The following is a 16950-nucleotide window of genomic DNA, read 5'->3' as shown; positions in this document are numbered from 1 at the left end:
GGTGAGGGCCTGCTTCCCCATTCATAGATGGCCATCTTCTCACTGTGTCTTCGTATGTTGAAAGGAGGTCTTTGGGTCCTTTTTTAAAAAAAATAAGGGCAGGAGTCCCATTTATGAGGGTAGGTCCTTCATGACTTAATTGCTTCCCAAAGGTCCCACCTTCTGACACCATCCCACTGGCGATTAGGTTTCAACATATGACTTTTGAGGCTACACAAACATGCAGACCATAGCAAGGACCAAGTGAGCTGATATATGTAAACCACTCAAAAAGTGCCCAGTGAAAAAGTGATTGCTATTGCTACCATGACTATGCACTGGTTCCCAGATGGCAAGGAAAACACACGTGGTCATCTGTAATTCTCCTTAGGCACAGGGGAAGGGAAAGATTAGAGAAAAGAAAGTAACTTTTGAGCTGAACCTGAAAAGGTGAGGCACCCTAGGGCAAAGTACCCTAGAATTGTAGTTATCTGCATATTCTTGGATAATAATTGCATGTGGGTGACTTTTGAAGATGTGACTGTAAAAGTTTGCAGAAGCTACATCCTCAAGAGCTCAATGCACCATGCTAAATGATGCTTTTATGAATGTTGGGTAGGATAATATCTTTTCCAAGAGATCAAATAATCAAAGGGCTTAAGTAAAAACAGCATTTAACAGTTACCGTAATTCAAAAGTCCAAGGGAAGAGCTGGCTATAGATATGTCTGGATCGGGGTTCAGATGATGATTCCAAGAGCCATTTTCTCTCTTTGTCTCTCTGCTTCATCTGTGCATGGGTCTATTCTTGCATGGTATTATGCTCTGTGTTGGTAATGTGGCTGGTGGAGATTCACAGGCTCAAGTCCAATGGAAAAGAAGGAGATTCTTTTCTATAGTTGTCCCAGCAAAGTTTCATTGACTCTCACAGAGTCATCTGAATCAATTATTTTGGTGAGTGGGATGCTATACTCTGATTAATTAGGCTAGAGATTTACATACTGGAAGTGTCAATTCCACTGAGAAGCTCATAGACTTAGCATGTTAAGGAAGGTCCTTCAGAAGGAATTTAGGTATGGATACCAGAAAACAATGTGAAATACACACCTGATGGCAAACCTATAGAAGTTCAAAACACCTTTTATAGTGGAGGGGTTGGGAGGGTCATTGCTGTTTTTTAAGCTGGGAAATGGCATGCACATTTTCATTTTAAAAGGATATACTCAGTCTAGTGTGGAGGATGGATTGGAGGGTTGTGGTTGGAGGCAAAGGGCCAGTTACAACGTTTTTCACTGATTGAGGGAAGTGATGATGAATGTATAAATGACACCTTTCGCACCGGGAATGGAAAGGTGCAGTGAATCAGATATGTGCATTTAGTGGCTGGAACCATAAGAATTTTATGCTGGGCAAAATTCAGTAGGGAAGGGAGGGAAGACATTTAGCTTGCACCTTAGGGTTTTGGCTTTGGTGCAAGGTGGGTAATGATGCTATTTACTTACTTAAAGTGGAGCTACACAGAGAGAGAGACAAAGAGAGAAACCTAATGATGTGGTTTGGATGTTTTTGTCCCTTCCAAATTTCATGTTGATATATGACTCCCAATGTTGGAGGTGGGCCTAGTGGGAGGAATTTGGGTCATGGGGGTGGATCCCTCATGAATGGCTTGGTGCTGTCCTCATGCTAATGAGTTTATGTGAGATCAGGTTGCTTAAAAGTGTGACACCTCCCCACTCCGCTCTCTTGATCCCTCTCTCACCATGTGATAGGATGGTGGCACCCTCTTCATCTTCCACCATGATTGGAAGCTTCCTGAGGCCGCACCAGAAGCAGATGCTGGCACCATGCTGCTTGTATGGCCTGCAGAACTGTGAGCCAAAATAAACCTCTTTTCTTTATAAATTACCCAGCCTCAGGTATTCCTTTATAGCAATGCAAATGGACTTACCCAGCTCATAACTAAAATTTATTTACCTTCATGATCTTTTACACAGAGTGGTAGAAAAAAAAGATATTTAGAGTTTATGGAATCTATTTTTTATCATAAGCAACATTATTCACAATGATAAATGACCTGGAAATACCTTTGTGCATTCAGGGGCACAAAGAAACATTTGTGACCTGAAAATATGTAACACAGGCACATGCATTTTCATGTACACACAGTATTATATTAGCCTCATTATTTTCTTTTTTCTTTGTTTTTCCTATTTCTTCTCATCTGCTTTTTACTGCTGTTTTCTTTTTATATCTTAATTTATCTTCATAAGTGACTTTAAACTCTTCTAGAACAAGGTAGTATAGAGTCAATAAATATTGCTTAATACGTACTCATTACAAGTCAGCCTTTACAAAGAACGATCAGAATGAGACTTGGAATTTTTTAAACCAAAATTGTTCTGCTACTTTCTTTATACAAATATTTACAAATGTGGATAAACTGTATCTTCTATTTTTAAATAAAAGACACCTACATTTGTTTAAGATTTGATTTATTTAATACCAAAACAACTCCTCCTTTCTCATGTCAGTTCTCTTTACCATCCCACCAGATATTTCAAAACGAAATTCATCTCAAGGCTTCGAACCAATTAAAGAAAATTCAGTTTTAAAAGCTACTCAAAATAGGCTTTGTAATAAAAGAAACATTTAAAAGATAAGCAAGCAATGTCCAAAAAATGAATGCATTTGTGGATTACGATCAGAAGAAAATTTTAATCACAGTAATCTGTGGTTCATGACTGTCTGCCATAACTTCTCCATTTCCACTTTATCCAGCAAATCCTGTAGTCTTCAAAGGGCCCATATGTTCATTTTTCCCAAATTAGTTACTTCTGTTGGCTATTTTTTATGCTTTACAACTTGGAATTCTATCTTTGGCTATTATTTGTAAGCAGGTGACTACCTCAAACCACCTTTGCTCTCTCCTTTTTTTCTAATATTCATTGTTCTTGGTCTCCTGTACACATGTCCTGACTCAGAAGGAGAGCAATAAGTGCACAAATATGGCAGGCAGATGAAGACAGTGAAAGCAAGATAGGGTTGAAAGACAGGAAAAGTTAGCCTTGCCCTTACACACAACTGCTAGATGATTGCAACTTTCATCTGTGTTAATGGCAGTATCCAGTTCTGAAATACACAGGGTCTCCACACTTTCTTATGAATAAACTCTCCAGTTCTCAGGCTGGCTTTCAAAGCTCTTACAAATATGGTCCATTGATTCTGCTTCTGGGTCTCTGTTCTCACTTCATCCCCATCATTACCTCTGTCTCAAGTGTGCTTTTTCCCAACTTGTGCCACTCCAAGTGTCACCCATCACATAAGGTCCAGTGAACAGAGAGGATTTCCCTATCCCTTCTCTGTCACATCCTAATTTGGAAGTAAACATTTCCTCTTCTTTCACAGTATTTCGCCCTTATTTCCAGCCTAGAACTTAGCATATTTTATCATTTTCTCTTCCAAAATTATAGGTATTTTGTGTGTGTGCATGCCATTTCCTTTCTTGTATCCTTGGCAATTTACTAGTCAGAGCTGGCTCCTGCACCATCTGGGAAGTGAGGAGCACCTCTGCCCAGCCGTCCCTCTGTCTGTGAAGTGAGAAGCACCTTTGCCTGGCTGCCATGCAACCCTCCAGGTGTGAAGTGGCAGCCTTGTGTGTGATGCTTCTGCCCTCCCGAAGTTTGCATTTTTGACAGTAAAATTTACTTTTAAATTACAAAATTTAAATTGGGGAAGATTAAAAAAAAGAAATTTACCAGTCAGGGCTATACTATTAATATATTAATCTTAATACTCTTCTGTCTTCACAGAATCTAGCATGGTGATTCAAACATAAGAGGTATGAAAACTATTTATAAGTCAATGAGCAGAGAAAGGAATACATAGAAGGAGGATTGGAAGTTACCAAAAGGGAGGGATGAAGGAAATACTATTACCATAAACCATGGGAACAGTAGATCAGACAGAAACATGGAAGAGAATAATTGAAGAATTGCAGTTCAGTGAAGAACAAGGTGCTGACATAAGCAAGAGTGGGACTAAGGGAGGTGTGAGACTTGGAAGGTATGTCTGTTTACTCAGACGTTTGGTCTCTCTCCCTCCTTCTCCTGTTCATTACTCTCATCAGCTTACTCATAAATCAGTGAACACATGCCTTGCTTTATTTGAGCTAAATACCTAGCAGATCCATGAGAAGCAATGTCTTACCACAATGTAAAGTGGTGCCCATATTTATGAGAAAGCTATTAGGACAAATATTTGTCTTGGGAAACCATCACACTAAAGGATTTACAAGAATCACCTACTGGCTATTTCTCTTCATTTCAATCTTCATTTTTATCACCTCTGCCAGGCCTCCTCTGTCTCTAGATTTTTCACCCCTTCGCTGTTGAGAATACCAATAAGCATTGAGGGTGCAAAGAGAATGCAATGCTGAATTCCTCATTCTCTTTGCATCCATCACACCCACTTAAACACATACACCTTGGCATGATTAGTGTTTTTCCATGTGTAAAAGCTTCTCTGGACCCCAGTCTCAGGAATAGCAGACACTGTGTGCTTTTAGCATCAAATCCATCTGTTTGCTATGCTGCTCATCACACTGAATTGTGATCGTTTGATCACCACACACTAGCCCGTAGGCAGGGGCTTTGTCTTAACTCATTATTAAATCTGATTCAGTGCCACAGTGTCTGGTCCTTACAGGCTCATTAAAGGGTTGTTGAGTGAATATATACAAACATGAAGGAATAAATAATAAAACAAAGACATTTCTCATTTCTCTGTAGCTTGCTTGAAAAATAGTTAGCATCTCTTACCTTTGGTTTTTGACTTACTATATAGCCTTTCGAGAATTGTCAAAGATTTTGGGATGTTATGTTATGTTTCTCTTAAATAATAGACTAAAATATATTTTTGAAGATTTAATGAGGCAATATTATTGCCAACTGGTTTTGTCACTCAGGGCATTTAATAGAAAATTTGTTAATATTGTCTTTAATTTGCTTAAATATTTATGAACATTGCTTTCAAAAGAATTTATATCTGGGGCTATTCTTTAATAGAATTCATTTTGTTGTGGTTTCAATTTTTCTGTGTTTCATCTTGTTTTGATAAATTCTGCTGGAATTGTCTTTAAAGGCTTTAGAATCTGAGTGGGAGTCTCTTTGGATCCCATTCCTACTTGTTCCACCTTCTGGAACCCCAGATTCAATCAGAGTGTCTACCACAGGGATCTTGGTCCTGATCACAATTCGTCATCTTCTGATATGGAATCTAGATAATCCGTGTCAACGTATAAGAGGAACCCGGAGAATAAGCTGTCCGCCCAACCTGGGTCTGAGAAGAGGCCATTCTGGTCTGTGAAGAAGATCTCCAGCCAGACTTCATCTTCTGGCTGCAGATAGATGACTGTAGACCCCGAAGCCACATCATGGTTTCCTGTGTTGGCATCGAAGGTCTTTATCCGGTACTGCCCATTGTGTACCAGTCCAATTGCCAGATGCTTATTAGCCAATGTGATATCATAAGAAAAGTAATAGATCCCTGGGAAAGCACAGATGAACTTCCCTGTGGCAGGGTTGTAGTGCTCTCCCTCATTGAAGAGGACCTTGTTAAATACAATAGGTAGTCTTTCTTCTGGGTAGCTTGTTGTGATGCCAACAGAAAAGGCGGATTTGAGCACAATGCTTCCACATCTGCAAACTCCAGGCAGCCCTGGGTCCCCTTGTTCTCCTCTGTCTCCCTTTGGTCCAGGAGGACCAACTGGACCTACTTCTCCTTTCTCTCCCTCTGGTCCCATGGGTCCTTTCTTCCCAGTCTCTCCTTGGTCCCCTTTCTCACCGGCAAGACCTAGTGGTCCAGTCTTACCTCTCAAACCTTCAAAAAGAGTATATAGTTTGATTAATAGTTCCTTGAAAGATATAATCACAAACAGTATACCTACGTGGTCCCAGCACATCCCAACTTTGTCTTTTCAGGCTACCTTTAACAGTGTATTACTAAATAATAATTTTTTTTTTTTTTTTTTTTGGATATGGAGTCTCACTGTCACCAGGGCTGGAGTGCAGTGGCGTGATCTCAGATCACTGCAACCTCCACCTCCCGGGTTCAAGCGATTCTCCTGCCTCAGCTTCCCAAGTAGCTGGGATTATAGGCACCTGCCACTACGCTCATCTAATTTTTTGTATTTTTAGTAGAGACTGGGTTTCACCATGTTGGCCAGGCTGGTCTCGAACTCCTGACCTCAGGTGATCCGCCTGCCTTGGTCTCCCAAAGTGCTGAGATTTGGGAGGCCTGGGCCACCATGCCCGGCCAGCAGGAGCCTAGCATTTGAAAGCGCATCTGGCACATAGTGAGGGCTCAACATGCTACAATAACCAAAAAACAATGACTGCCACCACCATGCAGTAGCTTCTTTTGTGAGGAGAAAACTGAGTCCCAGACAGGTAAAAAAAACTTGCTTCGGGGGTGGGTGCAGTGGCTCACGCCTGTAATCCCAGCACTTTGGGAGGCCAAGGCGGGCGGATGCCGAGGTCGGGAGATCAAGACCATCCTGGCTAACACGATGAAACTCCGTCTCTACTAAAAATACAAAAATTAGCCAGACGTGGTCGTGCACGCCTGTACTCCCAGATACTTAGGAGGCTGAGGGAGCAGAATCGCTTGAACCCGGGAAGTGGAGGTTGCAGCGAGCAGAGATTGCGCCACTGTACATCAGCTCGGGTGACAGTGCGAGTCTCAGTCTCAAAAAGAAAAAAAAAAAATTCCTCTGTATCTGGACTAGAATCCAAGCCTTCTTAGTTGAATGATGTTTCCTGTTCATCAAAATGCCTTTTACCTTTGGGGCTGGAGTCAAGAATCTTAAATAGTGTTTGGCTCTGTCACTAAACGGTTGTATCATTTTAGTTAAGTCCCTTAATTTTTCTGAGTCTTTTTATATACAGAAAAAACATAATTGCTATGAAAGAATTTTCACAAATTCCAAATCACCATACAGGAATATTTTCTGTGTGTCTAAATCTTTATATGTGCAGACCAACTATAGGCTAAATACAGAAAAATGGTGATCCTGGTTGAAGGAAATAAGCAAAATCAATTTAATTTATATAAATGGTTTAAAATTTAAATAGATTATGTATATAACACATTATATATACAATATTTTATATATATAAAATCTATATAAGACATTGATTTTGTATATGACATTGATGTTTTATATATAAAATAGATTATATATGAGACATTGATTCATATATGACATTGACATTTTACATATAAGGCATTGTATAGATATAAAAAAGCAATGATTTTATATATATAACATATTATATATAATATATTGAATATATTTTATATTTCATATTTCATATCTACCATAACCCTTTTAGCAATAATGATAATCAGCAATAAAATTAATGTTACAAATAAAAAAAATAAGATTCAAGACCAAAATGAGTTTCCTAACCTGAGATTATTTAAATACAATATACGCACATAAGGATACGTAACAGCTCAGAAAGAAAAGTGTAATAAATGTAATATTATATATAACATATATATTATATATAACATATATAATATATATAATATATAAGCCAATGTGATATCATAAGAAAAGTAATAGATCCCTGGGAAAGCACAGATAAACCTCCCTGTGGCAGGGTTGTAGTGCTCTCCCTCATTGAAGAGGACCTTGTTAAATATAATAGGTAGTCTTTCTTCTGGGTAGCTGGTTGTGATGCCATTATATAATACAATATAATATAATATAATATATATAATATGTGTTATATATAATATAACATATTGCTGATGAATTGTGTAGTTTTACTTTACCTATGTATTCATTCTTGAGAACTTTTATTAAGCCAAACCTAAATTTAAATTTTTGGCAAGTCATTTCTTCTCTGGGTTTTAAATGCTCCATTTGTAATAAGGGGAGATTGGATCTAAGTCCAATCCAAACTTACTGGGCAAAGCAGCAAACAGACCTGGGATAAAACCCCAGTTCAGCCATAGATCAGTTAGGTGAATTTTAAGAAAGGGCTTGATCTCTCTGGCTTTAGTTTCCCAGTCCTTGAAATGAAGGTGTTGGGCTAGATCGTTTGAGGTCTCACCCTCTTGAAAATTCCTTGATACCAAATCATACACTTTGGGATGCAGTTTTACAATGCTGTCCACAAAAACGCCTTCACAGCCTGAAAGTTTGGATTTTCTAGAATAACGTTTGTTTGAGATGCTGAATTGGGTGATACATAATCATGGACTAGCTGTAATAATGTATAGTTATTCTTCCTGTTTGTATGAAGAATTTGCTTGCGTGCTTAGGTTCCACACATTAAGAATGGAAAGAAAGGATGAGTCATTGTCCTTCTCCCTATTTAGTCAGATGTATGCTTGGGTAGAGTGGAGGATTATGGGGGTAAGGGTTAGTCTATGTTTAGGTATTGAAACTAGATCAGAAAGGGTTTCTTTATAGTTCTCCATGAAATGGGTCTACCTAGATTTCTTCTTCCTTACCATTTCTTCCTTCCATCCATCCATTCATTCATTCTATCCTTCCATCCATCTATCCATGGATCTATGCATATGTGCATGCATCCAAGTAAACCATCTAACATTAATTGACCATGTACTACATACCAGTCATGGACTAGGGGCTAAGTGAAACATGGGCATGAAAGACATCTGCCCGACCCTCAAATTAGCTGTTATTACTTATGACCTTGGATCTGCAAATATGGGCCATAGTTAAATTCACAAATACCTAAATCCATATGATAAACTGGAATGAATGATCTTTTTCATGAGGTTATTCTAGTGTTATCTGAAGATTTTTATATGGATAGGTACCCAGATTAAATTAAATGCTAATATTATGCTACAGTAATCATTGCAACAGACCAGTGAGGGAGACAGATACTTTAATAGAAAATTTATAACTGAGTGTAATAAACTCTGCATTTCTCATTTAGGATAGGGAAGTTGGACCAAAATTATGCCTGATTGGACATGGTTCGGTTGGATGTGGTGAGGGTATTCACCAAGAGTACGTGAATGAGAAGGCACTTGTAGTGTCATTAAAGGGGAAACAGGGAGCAGGCACTCCCAGCCAGGTTGTGGCCAGTTACAGCCATATTAAAAACACATCCCCAAATCTCCCAGTCTCTTCCTGTAGTTTATAAGTGAGGTACACCTCTCTTCATCAATCACATAGTCATTCTTACCTTTTCTTTCTGAGCTGTTATGTATCCTTATGTGTGTATATTGTATTTAAATAATCTCAGGTTAGGAAAGTCATTTTGTTTTTGAATCTTATTTTTTTCATTTGTAACATTAATTTTATTGCTGATTATCATTATTGCTAATAGGGTTATAGTAGATATTAAATATGAAATGTAAAGGTCCTAGTAAGTTCTTAGTAAATGGTTATTATGATGATGTATTTTAATTATGTCTGTATATATTGGCCTCCCCCACATGAATGTCTGCTTATCAACATAAGAACAATGTCTTATGCTTGCGTTCCCAGTGTCTAGAACAGTGTTCTCAACCAGGTGCAATTTTGCACTGTCCACCTTTCTACCCAGTGGATAGCTGGCTACATATAGACAAATTTTGATTGTCAGTTTGGAGAGGAGTGCCACTAGCATCTAGTGGAATGCTATTGAACATCCTACAATGCACAGAACAGTGACTCCACGGTAAATAATTATTCTACCCCAGTTCTCATTAGTGTAGAGGTTGAGAAATACTGGGAGAATAATATTGGATAGTAATAGGTGCACAGAAATATTATTGAATGAATAATGCCTGGATACATGGATGAATGAATGGATCTATGAATCTGGTGGTATCGCTGGCCTCATATATGGTTAAAACGGTAGCAGTTCTGAACATTTAATTTAATCTGAATGCATATCCACATATACGTCTTTAACATTAGAACTACCTCATGCAATGAATTACCAATGTCTAGTTAATTATATGGCTTTGGCTAGTCACAAATTTAGCTGTGACTCATATTTGCAGATCAAAATTTAATAAGTTATAACATTTCCTGAGTTTTTATCACATGGCAGTTATCCTGTGGAGGGTTTTGCATGTACTCTTGCCATTAAACTTAACAATCACCCTTATTACCACCAACTTACAAATGAGGAAACTGAGCCTCAAGGAGGATATGTGGCCAAGGATACTAGATTAGTCATTGAAAGAGCTAAGATCTGAGCCAAAGTCTTTCTGACTCCAATGTTTGTTTGCATAGCCACTACGTTATTGCTTCCAGACCCAAACAAAAAGCAATATATAACTATAATCCTGGTGTTATTATAGGATTTCAAGAATATTCATAATTATGACTCAATGTAACTTATATTCACAGGTGTTACCTTACACATGTCTTTGAAAACTTACATTTTAGCTCCAAATTAAAGCTTCTTATCTGATGTTGAAGTTTTCCCTAAAGGTTCTTTATCTATTATTGTGTAATGTTCATAGATTTGATAATTGATTTGCCAAATATTATCCACATGGCAAATTCACAAATGAATTATTATCCAATAATCTGAATATATATTACGATTTTGTTTTACAGAACTCAGTAAATCAAGAGTGGTGATTGGAGATACATAGAATTTTTTCCTTCCTATCTTTTGTCCCAACTTTTATGCTCAGCAACTTGTCTTGAAAGATTGATTCCAAATCCCTTCCTCTTTTAGAATTAACACAGCCTGTCTAGAATTTCAATTCTGTTTACTCTGAAGGACTGAAAAATCTGGCAAGCTTCCTGGACCTACTTATTTTGGGGGGAAACAAAGTAAAAATTACTGAAGGACTATTGGGCAATTATGTTGCTGTAAAGAGCTGTAAAAATCTACTTTTTAGCTGCTATGTGTCAGGTGGGAAAGTGATGAGCTAGGAAAGGTAGGCTTTACAGTGCTATTGTCACTTCATCTGTGAAAAATAAAATTTAGAAGCCCTTTATGTATCTTTGTTCAGGATATTCATGCTGAGCAGGATGGCATCCGTGCATCTGCCTCCTGGTTTTTGCCTCTGCTTAGTCTGTCCATTTCCCCTTCTGTCCATCTGTCTGTCCATCCATGTGCTTGCACATCCAGCCATTGCCTGCTGGCTGCAATAGCCCAGTACTTCTGGGCATCAGATGTTTGAGTCCAGCTCTGGCAGCTACTGGTAGTGCATGTCCACTCCGGTCCATTCTCAGTAATTCATTTAATCATGCTGTGGCTCAATTTTCTCATCTATAAGGTGGGATAGTGTTCAGCTGAAAGAGTTGACATTACAGTGAAATAAGAATGCAGGTACAGAGTTTAGGGAAGCATCTGAAGCCTAGTAAGGGCTCAGTAAATTGTTATGATTAATGAAAGTAGAGAAGGGGTTTCAGGAGCAATTCCCATTAGAAAAAGTAACAAAGAAAGGGGAACAGTTTTAAGGTGGGGGTGAAGGAGGGTGTTTTATGCAACCTCTCATTCATTACCTGCAGTTCCCTTTTCACCTTTCTCTCCTTTCCTGCCGTCTCTACCATCTCTTCCTGGAAGGCCGATGCGACCATGGGGACCAGGGGAACCATTTGCTCCAGGGGGCCCTGGAGGTCCAGGCAAGCCAGGAATGCTGCAGATATACCTGGGGGAGTAGTTCTCTCCTTTCAACTGATTACCCCGGGGTTGTCCACTGGCACAAATGGCAAAACTTGTGACATAGAGCAAGACAAACATCTTTGGCTCTGGAAGAGAAACATATGGACATAAATGAACTTTCTGTATGGGGAGGGGGGTGGTTTGGCATGATTAAATCAGTGTGAACTGATGTGCATTTGCAACAATTCACTCCAGTGTTCATCTTTCCACACATGTAAAATCCCGTTTACCTTCATAATTCCATTGAAAATTATTAACACATAATTGATATAGAATCCTCAGTGCCCTACACAGGAGTCGGTGCAGATGAAGAATTGGTTAAACACATTTCAAAAGAAATCACTGCATTTATTCTTCGGAAATCAATGATGGACTTAAAAATGGCATTTTCTTTTCGGAAAAGTAGTGCATTTTTTAAAGAATAAAATTTAGATCTGGAAATGAAACAGATAAACATCACCATTATTTTTACCACCTTGAGATTTGCATTTTAGTGTATATATCCTTCCAGTCTCTTTTGTCTATACTGTGGAGAAAGTGATACCATACCGTTTCTATACTTCTTTCACTTCTTTCACTTGACAGTGTATCACGAACGCCTTCTCATGTCAAAATTATGTGTAACATTAAAAAATAATTGCTTTTGTCTCTACTATCTTTTATGTACAGAACCCCCATTATAGATATTTAGGTTGTTTCCAAAGTTCTCCCAATATAAACATCATGCTAGATATCATTCTAGCTAATCTTTGCATGCACCCATGATTGTTTTCTTAGAATTTATGGACTATTGAAAGCTGGAGAAAAGAGGAGGCATTTTCAGGAAAACCATGTTTTTCACTTGGTAATCATGTGCAATGCCAATTAGTGTTAATTGGAGTACTGTGCATGTCCTGAGGGGGGTCTCAAACTTTAATTTAAAATCTGCAGGATGTAATGCCATGGTGTCCCATTAAGCTGTTAGCATTGGGGCTCAATTAAAGAGCTGTGTGAAATTAAGCCGCGCATGGCTCACATGCCCCAAGTGAAGCAGGCAGCAGGTCTCTTCAATTCTGATCTAATAGGACTTGGGCCCCAACCCTACTCCCCGACAAAGCCTAGAAGCTGAGAACGATGGGCCATTTATTAGTAGGCACTTTGGCATATAGGCTGAAGGTGAGATGGAGAGTGGTATAGATTGGGGATACCTGATTTTTTAGGCTAAATGCTCCTTAGGATTAACAGTGTTTTAAAGGGAAGAATATATACAGGTGGTTCTGGGGTCATGTAAATGAGTTGTGTTTGGATGATTGGACCTGTGCTTTAACAAGAAATCTATATAGTGCTTGACCTGGTGGATACTCTCCCAAAGGAAATAATCACAAAATGTGGGGAAAGCAATCAGATGAAATTTCTTTTGTTTTTTGACAGCCATGTAAGAAAATTGACCAGGCACACATCACCATTTTTGTGGTACCCAGGGGGAAATTGCAACATCTTGGAATTAGACCCAGAAATTTGCCAGAGCATAGGAATGACAAACTAAGAAAAACACAGTGTGCACATGTGATTTTGAAGTAAGCCTGATTCCTAGAAATCTTATTAGTGAAAAACCAAAGCAACTGATCCGAATTCAGGCTCTGTAACTTTGACTAAATCTCAGTGTTACTAGTTAAAAAAAAAGCAAGGAGAACATTTTTGCCATGCCCTGTGTGGTAGACTTGTCATACAGCACAAATCCAAAATTATTGATTCTATTGCTCAACTGGGATTAAGGCACTTTCTGACAAGCCCAGTGCATTCAATACAGGCCTTCCAAAGGAGCTGCAGATAAAAAAAATATATATATATGGAAAGAACATTCTGTTCACACCCTCTGCCATGGTCAGAACAATAGAACAAGATGCATCGATTAAATTAGCAGTTCCCTCTCCCTTGCGAAAGGCTGATTAGAGGAGGCTTTCAGAAGGAATGAGAAAGTGGCCCTGTCTGGGGCTTCATTTTTAAAATGTGGGGGAAGCAAGGCTAATCTCAGGAGCTCTAAAGCGCTTCCTCAGGGGGCCACCTTTCTGGAACTTGCCAAGCTCTTTGGGGCCTGGAATCACAGTGGGCTACCTGCCGAGGAGGCCTCCTGGAGATGCAGGCTGTCCTGTGATTACTGGTGATACATGTTCTCGCATATTTGTCTGCTACTTGTGTCTTGAAATTTAGAATCATTTCCCATAGAATTGTTGCAATTTGACAGGAAGAGACGATGGGCTAGAGTAAGCCCAATCTTAAGTTCTTGTCTTGTTACCATTTAAAATGGACATTTAATTTTTCAAATTGCTGTTGGTGCCTAATCACTTAAGTTATTACTTTATTCTGTTTTCTTTAAAGAATTTTAATATATATCCTGGGAGGGAACATGTTCAAGTACATCACGTTTTTGCTGTGGTGATACATGATGCAGGCCTGGAGCATGCAGGGCCCATTATGCTGTAGTGATGGAGCAGGACAGCAATAATATCACCTCCCTTCCCAGAAAAATAAATGCACTCCCCTCCCCAGAAAAAAAAAGCTGGGTATGGTGGCTCACATCTGTAATCCCAGTATTTTGGGAGGCTGAGGTGGAAGGATTACTTGAGCTCGGGAATTTGAGAGGAGCCTGGGCCACATAGCAAGACCCCATCTCTACCAAAAAAATAAAGGTTTATGGAAGATAGTCATAATGAGGCTTTTAACTAGACATGGGGTGCAAGGGTATAGGCTGAGGCCAGAGTTGCTTTCAGGAAGGACCTGAAAGCATCTGCAGAGAAGTTGATTTGGACAGTGACTTCTCAGACACGGTGATGCAGGTGTGAAAGCACAACTATGCAAATAGTCATAGGAACAGTCTGTGAAGAAGAGTGTGGTAAGGGTCTAGTTGATGGTGGACAAAGGAAGCAGAAATTTTAAAGATGTGATTGGAAAAAAGGATATTCAGTATTGCCAATAGCCAGGCAAAAAGTCACTCAAAGAAGGAATACATTAAAACAATGGAAACAGATTTATTCATTGAATAAATGGATCGCTTTCATGACAAATGCACTACAATACTACTGCCTGTACAGGAGTCTAAATGCTTCAAGCATTCCCAATTAAAACTTTTAAAAAGGCACTCAAAGTGATTATTACATAAAAATCCTTATCAGAATTGAGGAACAGACTGGGCGTGGTTGCTTACGCCTGTAATCCCAGCGCTTTGGGTGACCGAGGTGGGAGGATCACTCGAAGTCAAGAGTTCAAGATCAGCCTGGCCAATATGGTGAAACCTGTCTCTACTAAAAATACAAAAAGTAGCCCTGCATGGTGGTGTGCACTTGTAATTTCAGCTCCTCGAGAGGCTGAAGCAGGAGAATCACTTGAACTCTGGAGGTGGAAGTTGCAGTGAGCCGAGATTGTGCTGCTGCACTCCAGCCTGAGCAACAGAGCCAGACCCTGTCTCAAAAAACAAAGATAATTGAGGAACAATGTGTTTTGGTGCCTGATGCATGCTAGTGGCACGATGGTGACTGGTCAGTCAAATATTGGGATTCAGTTGATGCAAGGGGTGTGGATTATAAAGGAAAAATCACAGTGGCATCATGCTGTTTGGTTCTTCATTGCACTTAAGGGCCCAAAGCTTCATGTTACATGGTGCGATGGTCTACAAGGCCCTCCTTATTTCCCTGACTTCATCTTCATCTTCTATTCTCCTCACTTTGTCACCTCCAGTCACACTGGATTCCTTGGTGCTCCTCAAAGACACCAGTTATGCCCCGCCTTAGGGTCTCACGTGTCTCTTCACATTGTCTAAATCCCCCTTCACCAAGATGTCCATATAGCTTACTTCTTCATCTCCCTCTTCACGTTTTTACTTAAATGTTATCTTGTCATTAAGTTCAACCCTTATCACTGCAATCTGCCTTCTTCTGCCCATGACCTTCCTTTTATTTGCTCTACATTTTTCTATTCTCCATTGTACTTTTCACCTCTAACTCAGTAGCTAATTCCTATCTTTATTTTATATCTACATTTTCCCTGATAGAATGTAAGCTACATGAGGGCAGGGATCTTTGTTGAAATCATGGATGCGTCCAACCACCTACAGCAGGGCTTAACCCAAAAAACATGGCTGGAGAAAGAGGATAATTTTGTGGGGAGGTTTGAGCTTTGTGGGGGAAAAAAACTGGTGAGAAATTATGAAATATGAGAACATTACACAAGAAAGAGGGAAATGGGGTTTGAAGAAATCTCCCTGGAGTCTGTGTGTCCTTTTTGCAGTGTTTGAGAAATACAAATAAAAAACTTGAGTTGTTTTAACGTGACATAGTCTAGGGTGTTTAAAAATATTTTAATATTAATTTTTCTTGTATAGGGAATTCAAAAGAAAAAAGAGTATGCAATGAAAAGTCAATTTCTTCTCCTCCCTTTGAGTCTTCTGGATACCCAGGTTCCCTCCCTAAAGGTGATCACCTTTGCCAGTTTCTTGTGTGTCCTCCTTCCCCATGTTGGCATCCCATATGCAATGTTCTGTGCATTGCCTTTTCACTTAGTTTCCATATGAGTATTTATAGCTTCTGTATTGACACCTGTATGTGTAGAGCTGTCTTGTCCTTTTTAATTTAATGGCTAAAAATCCATCATATAGATGTGTTTGTAATATTTAACCAGTTTCCTACTGATGGGTATTTGGACTATTTTCTTTCTTTTGCTATTATAAGCAATGGTGCAATGAATCTATCTATCTATCTATCTATCTATCTATCTATCTATCTATCTATCTACAAATGGCTTATGACATGAGCAGCAAATAATTTCCCCCAGTTTGTCCTTTGTCTTTCCTCATGTATTTTAAAATATTTTTACCATGAAACTATTTTTTGAGATTCAATTTATTGTGTTTAGAAGGCCTTCACCACTTTAAGGTCCTGAAAAGAATCCTTGTGCTTTTCTTTCAATTTTTGTTTCATTTTTTTCACATTTAAAAATTTGTTCCATCAGAATTTTTCTGATAAAAAGTGTGAGGTAGGGATATAACTTTATATTTTCAACTCCTTGTATTGAATAATCCACTCTTTACCCACTCCCCCACTGCCTTGCAGTGAACTTGGTTATTTTGACTGGGAATAAACCATGTGGGTCACAATTTCATAAACATTATAATAATTTTTAACAGCTTTATAAAGATATAATTTGCACACCATAAAATTTACCAAAGTGTACAACTCAATGTACATCACAATCCAATTAAAGACTATTTTAAAACTCCAAAAAGAAACCTGTACCCCTTAGCTGTCACTCCACATACAACATGCTTTAAAACATTTAAT

The 16950-nt window shown here is 38.8% G+C and overlaps 1 protein-coding gene across 3 annotated transcripts in view; it reads right to left on the bottom strand.

The window, feature by feature from the left end:
* Positions 1 to 2453: 2453 nt before the first annotated feature.
* Positions 2454 to 16950, bottom strand: part of C1QTNF7 (C1q and TNF related 7) — a 107842-nt gene continuing 93345 nt past the window's right edge. For all 3 annotated transcript variants that reach the window (XM_028848359.2, XM_001099341.4, XM_001099442.5), the window contains exons 2-3: positions 11479 to 11724; positions 2454 to 5855 (exon numbers count right to left, since the gene is read on the bottom strand). In XM_028848359.2, coding sequence (XP_028704192.1) covers positions 5224 to 5855; positions 11479 to 11724 — 878 coding nt within the window. In that variant the 3' untranslated portion in view covers positions 2454 to 5223. The remainder of the gene's footprint in view (positions 5856 to 11478; positions 11725 to 16950) is intronic.

The sequence above is a fragment of the Macaca mulatta genome, chromosome 5 (assembly GCF_049350105.2).
Source record: "Macaca mulatta isolate MMU2019108-1 chromosome 5, T2T-MMU8v2.0, whole genome shotgun sequence".
In the NCBI taxonomy this organism is placed as follows: Eukaryota; Metazoa; Chordata; class Mammalia; order Primates; family Cercopithecidae; genus Macaca; species Macaca mulatta.
Note: the sequence above shows the minus strand (reverse complement) of the source record. Positions and strands in the feature narration are given on the sequence as shown.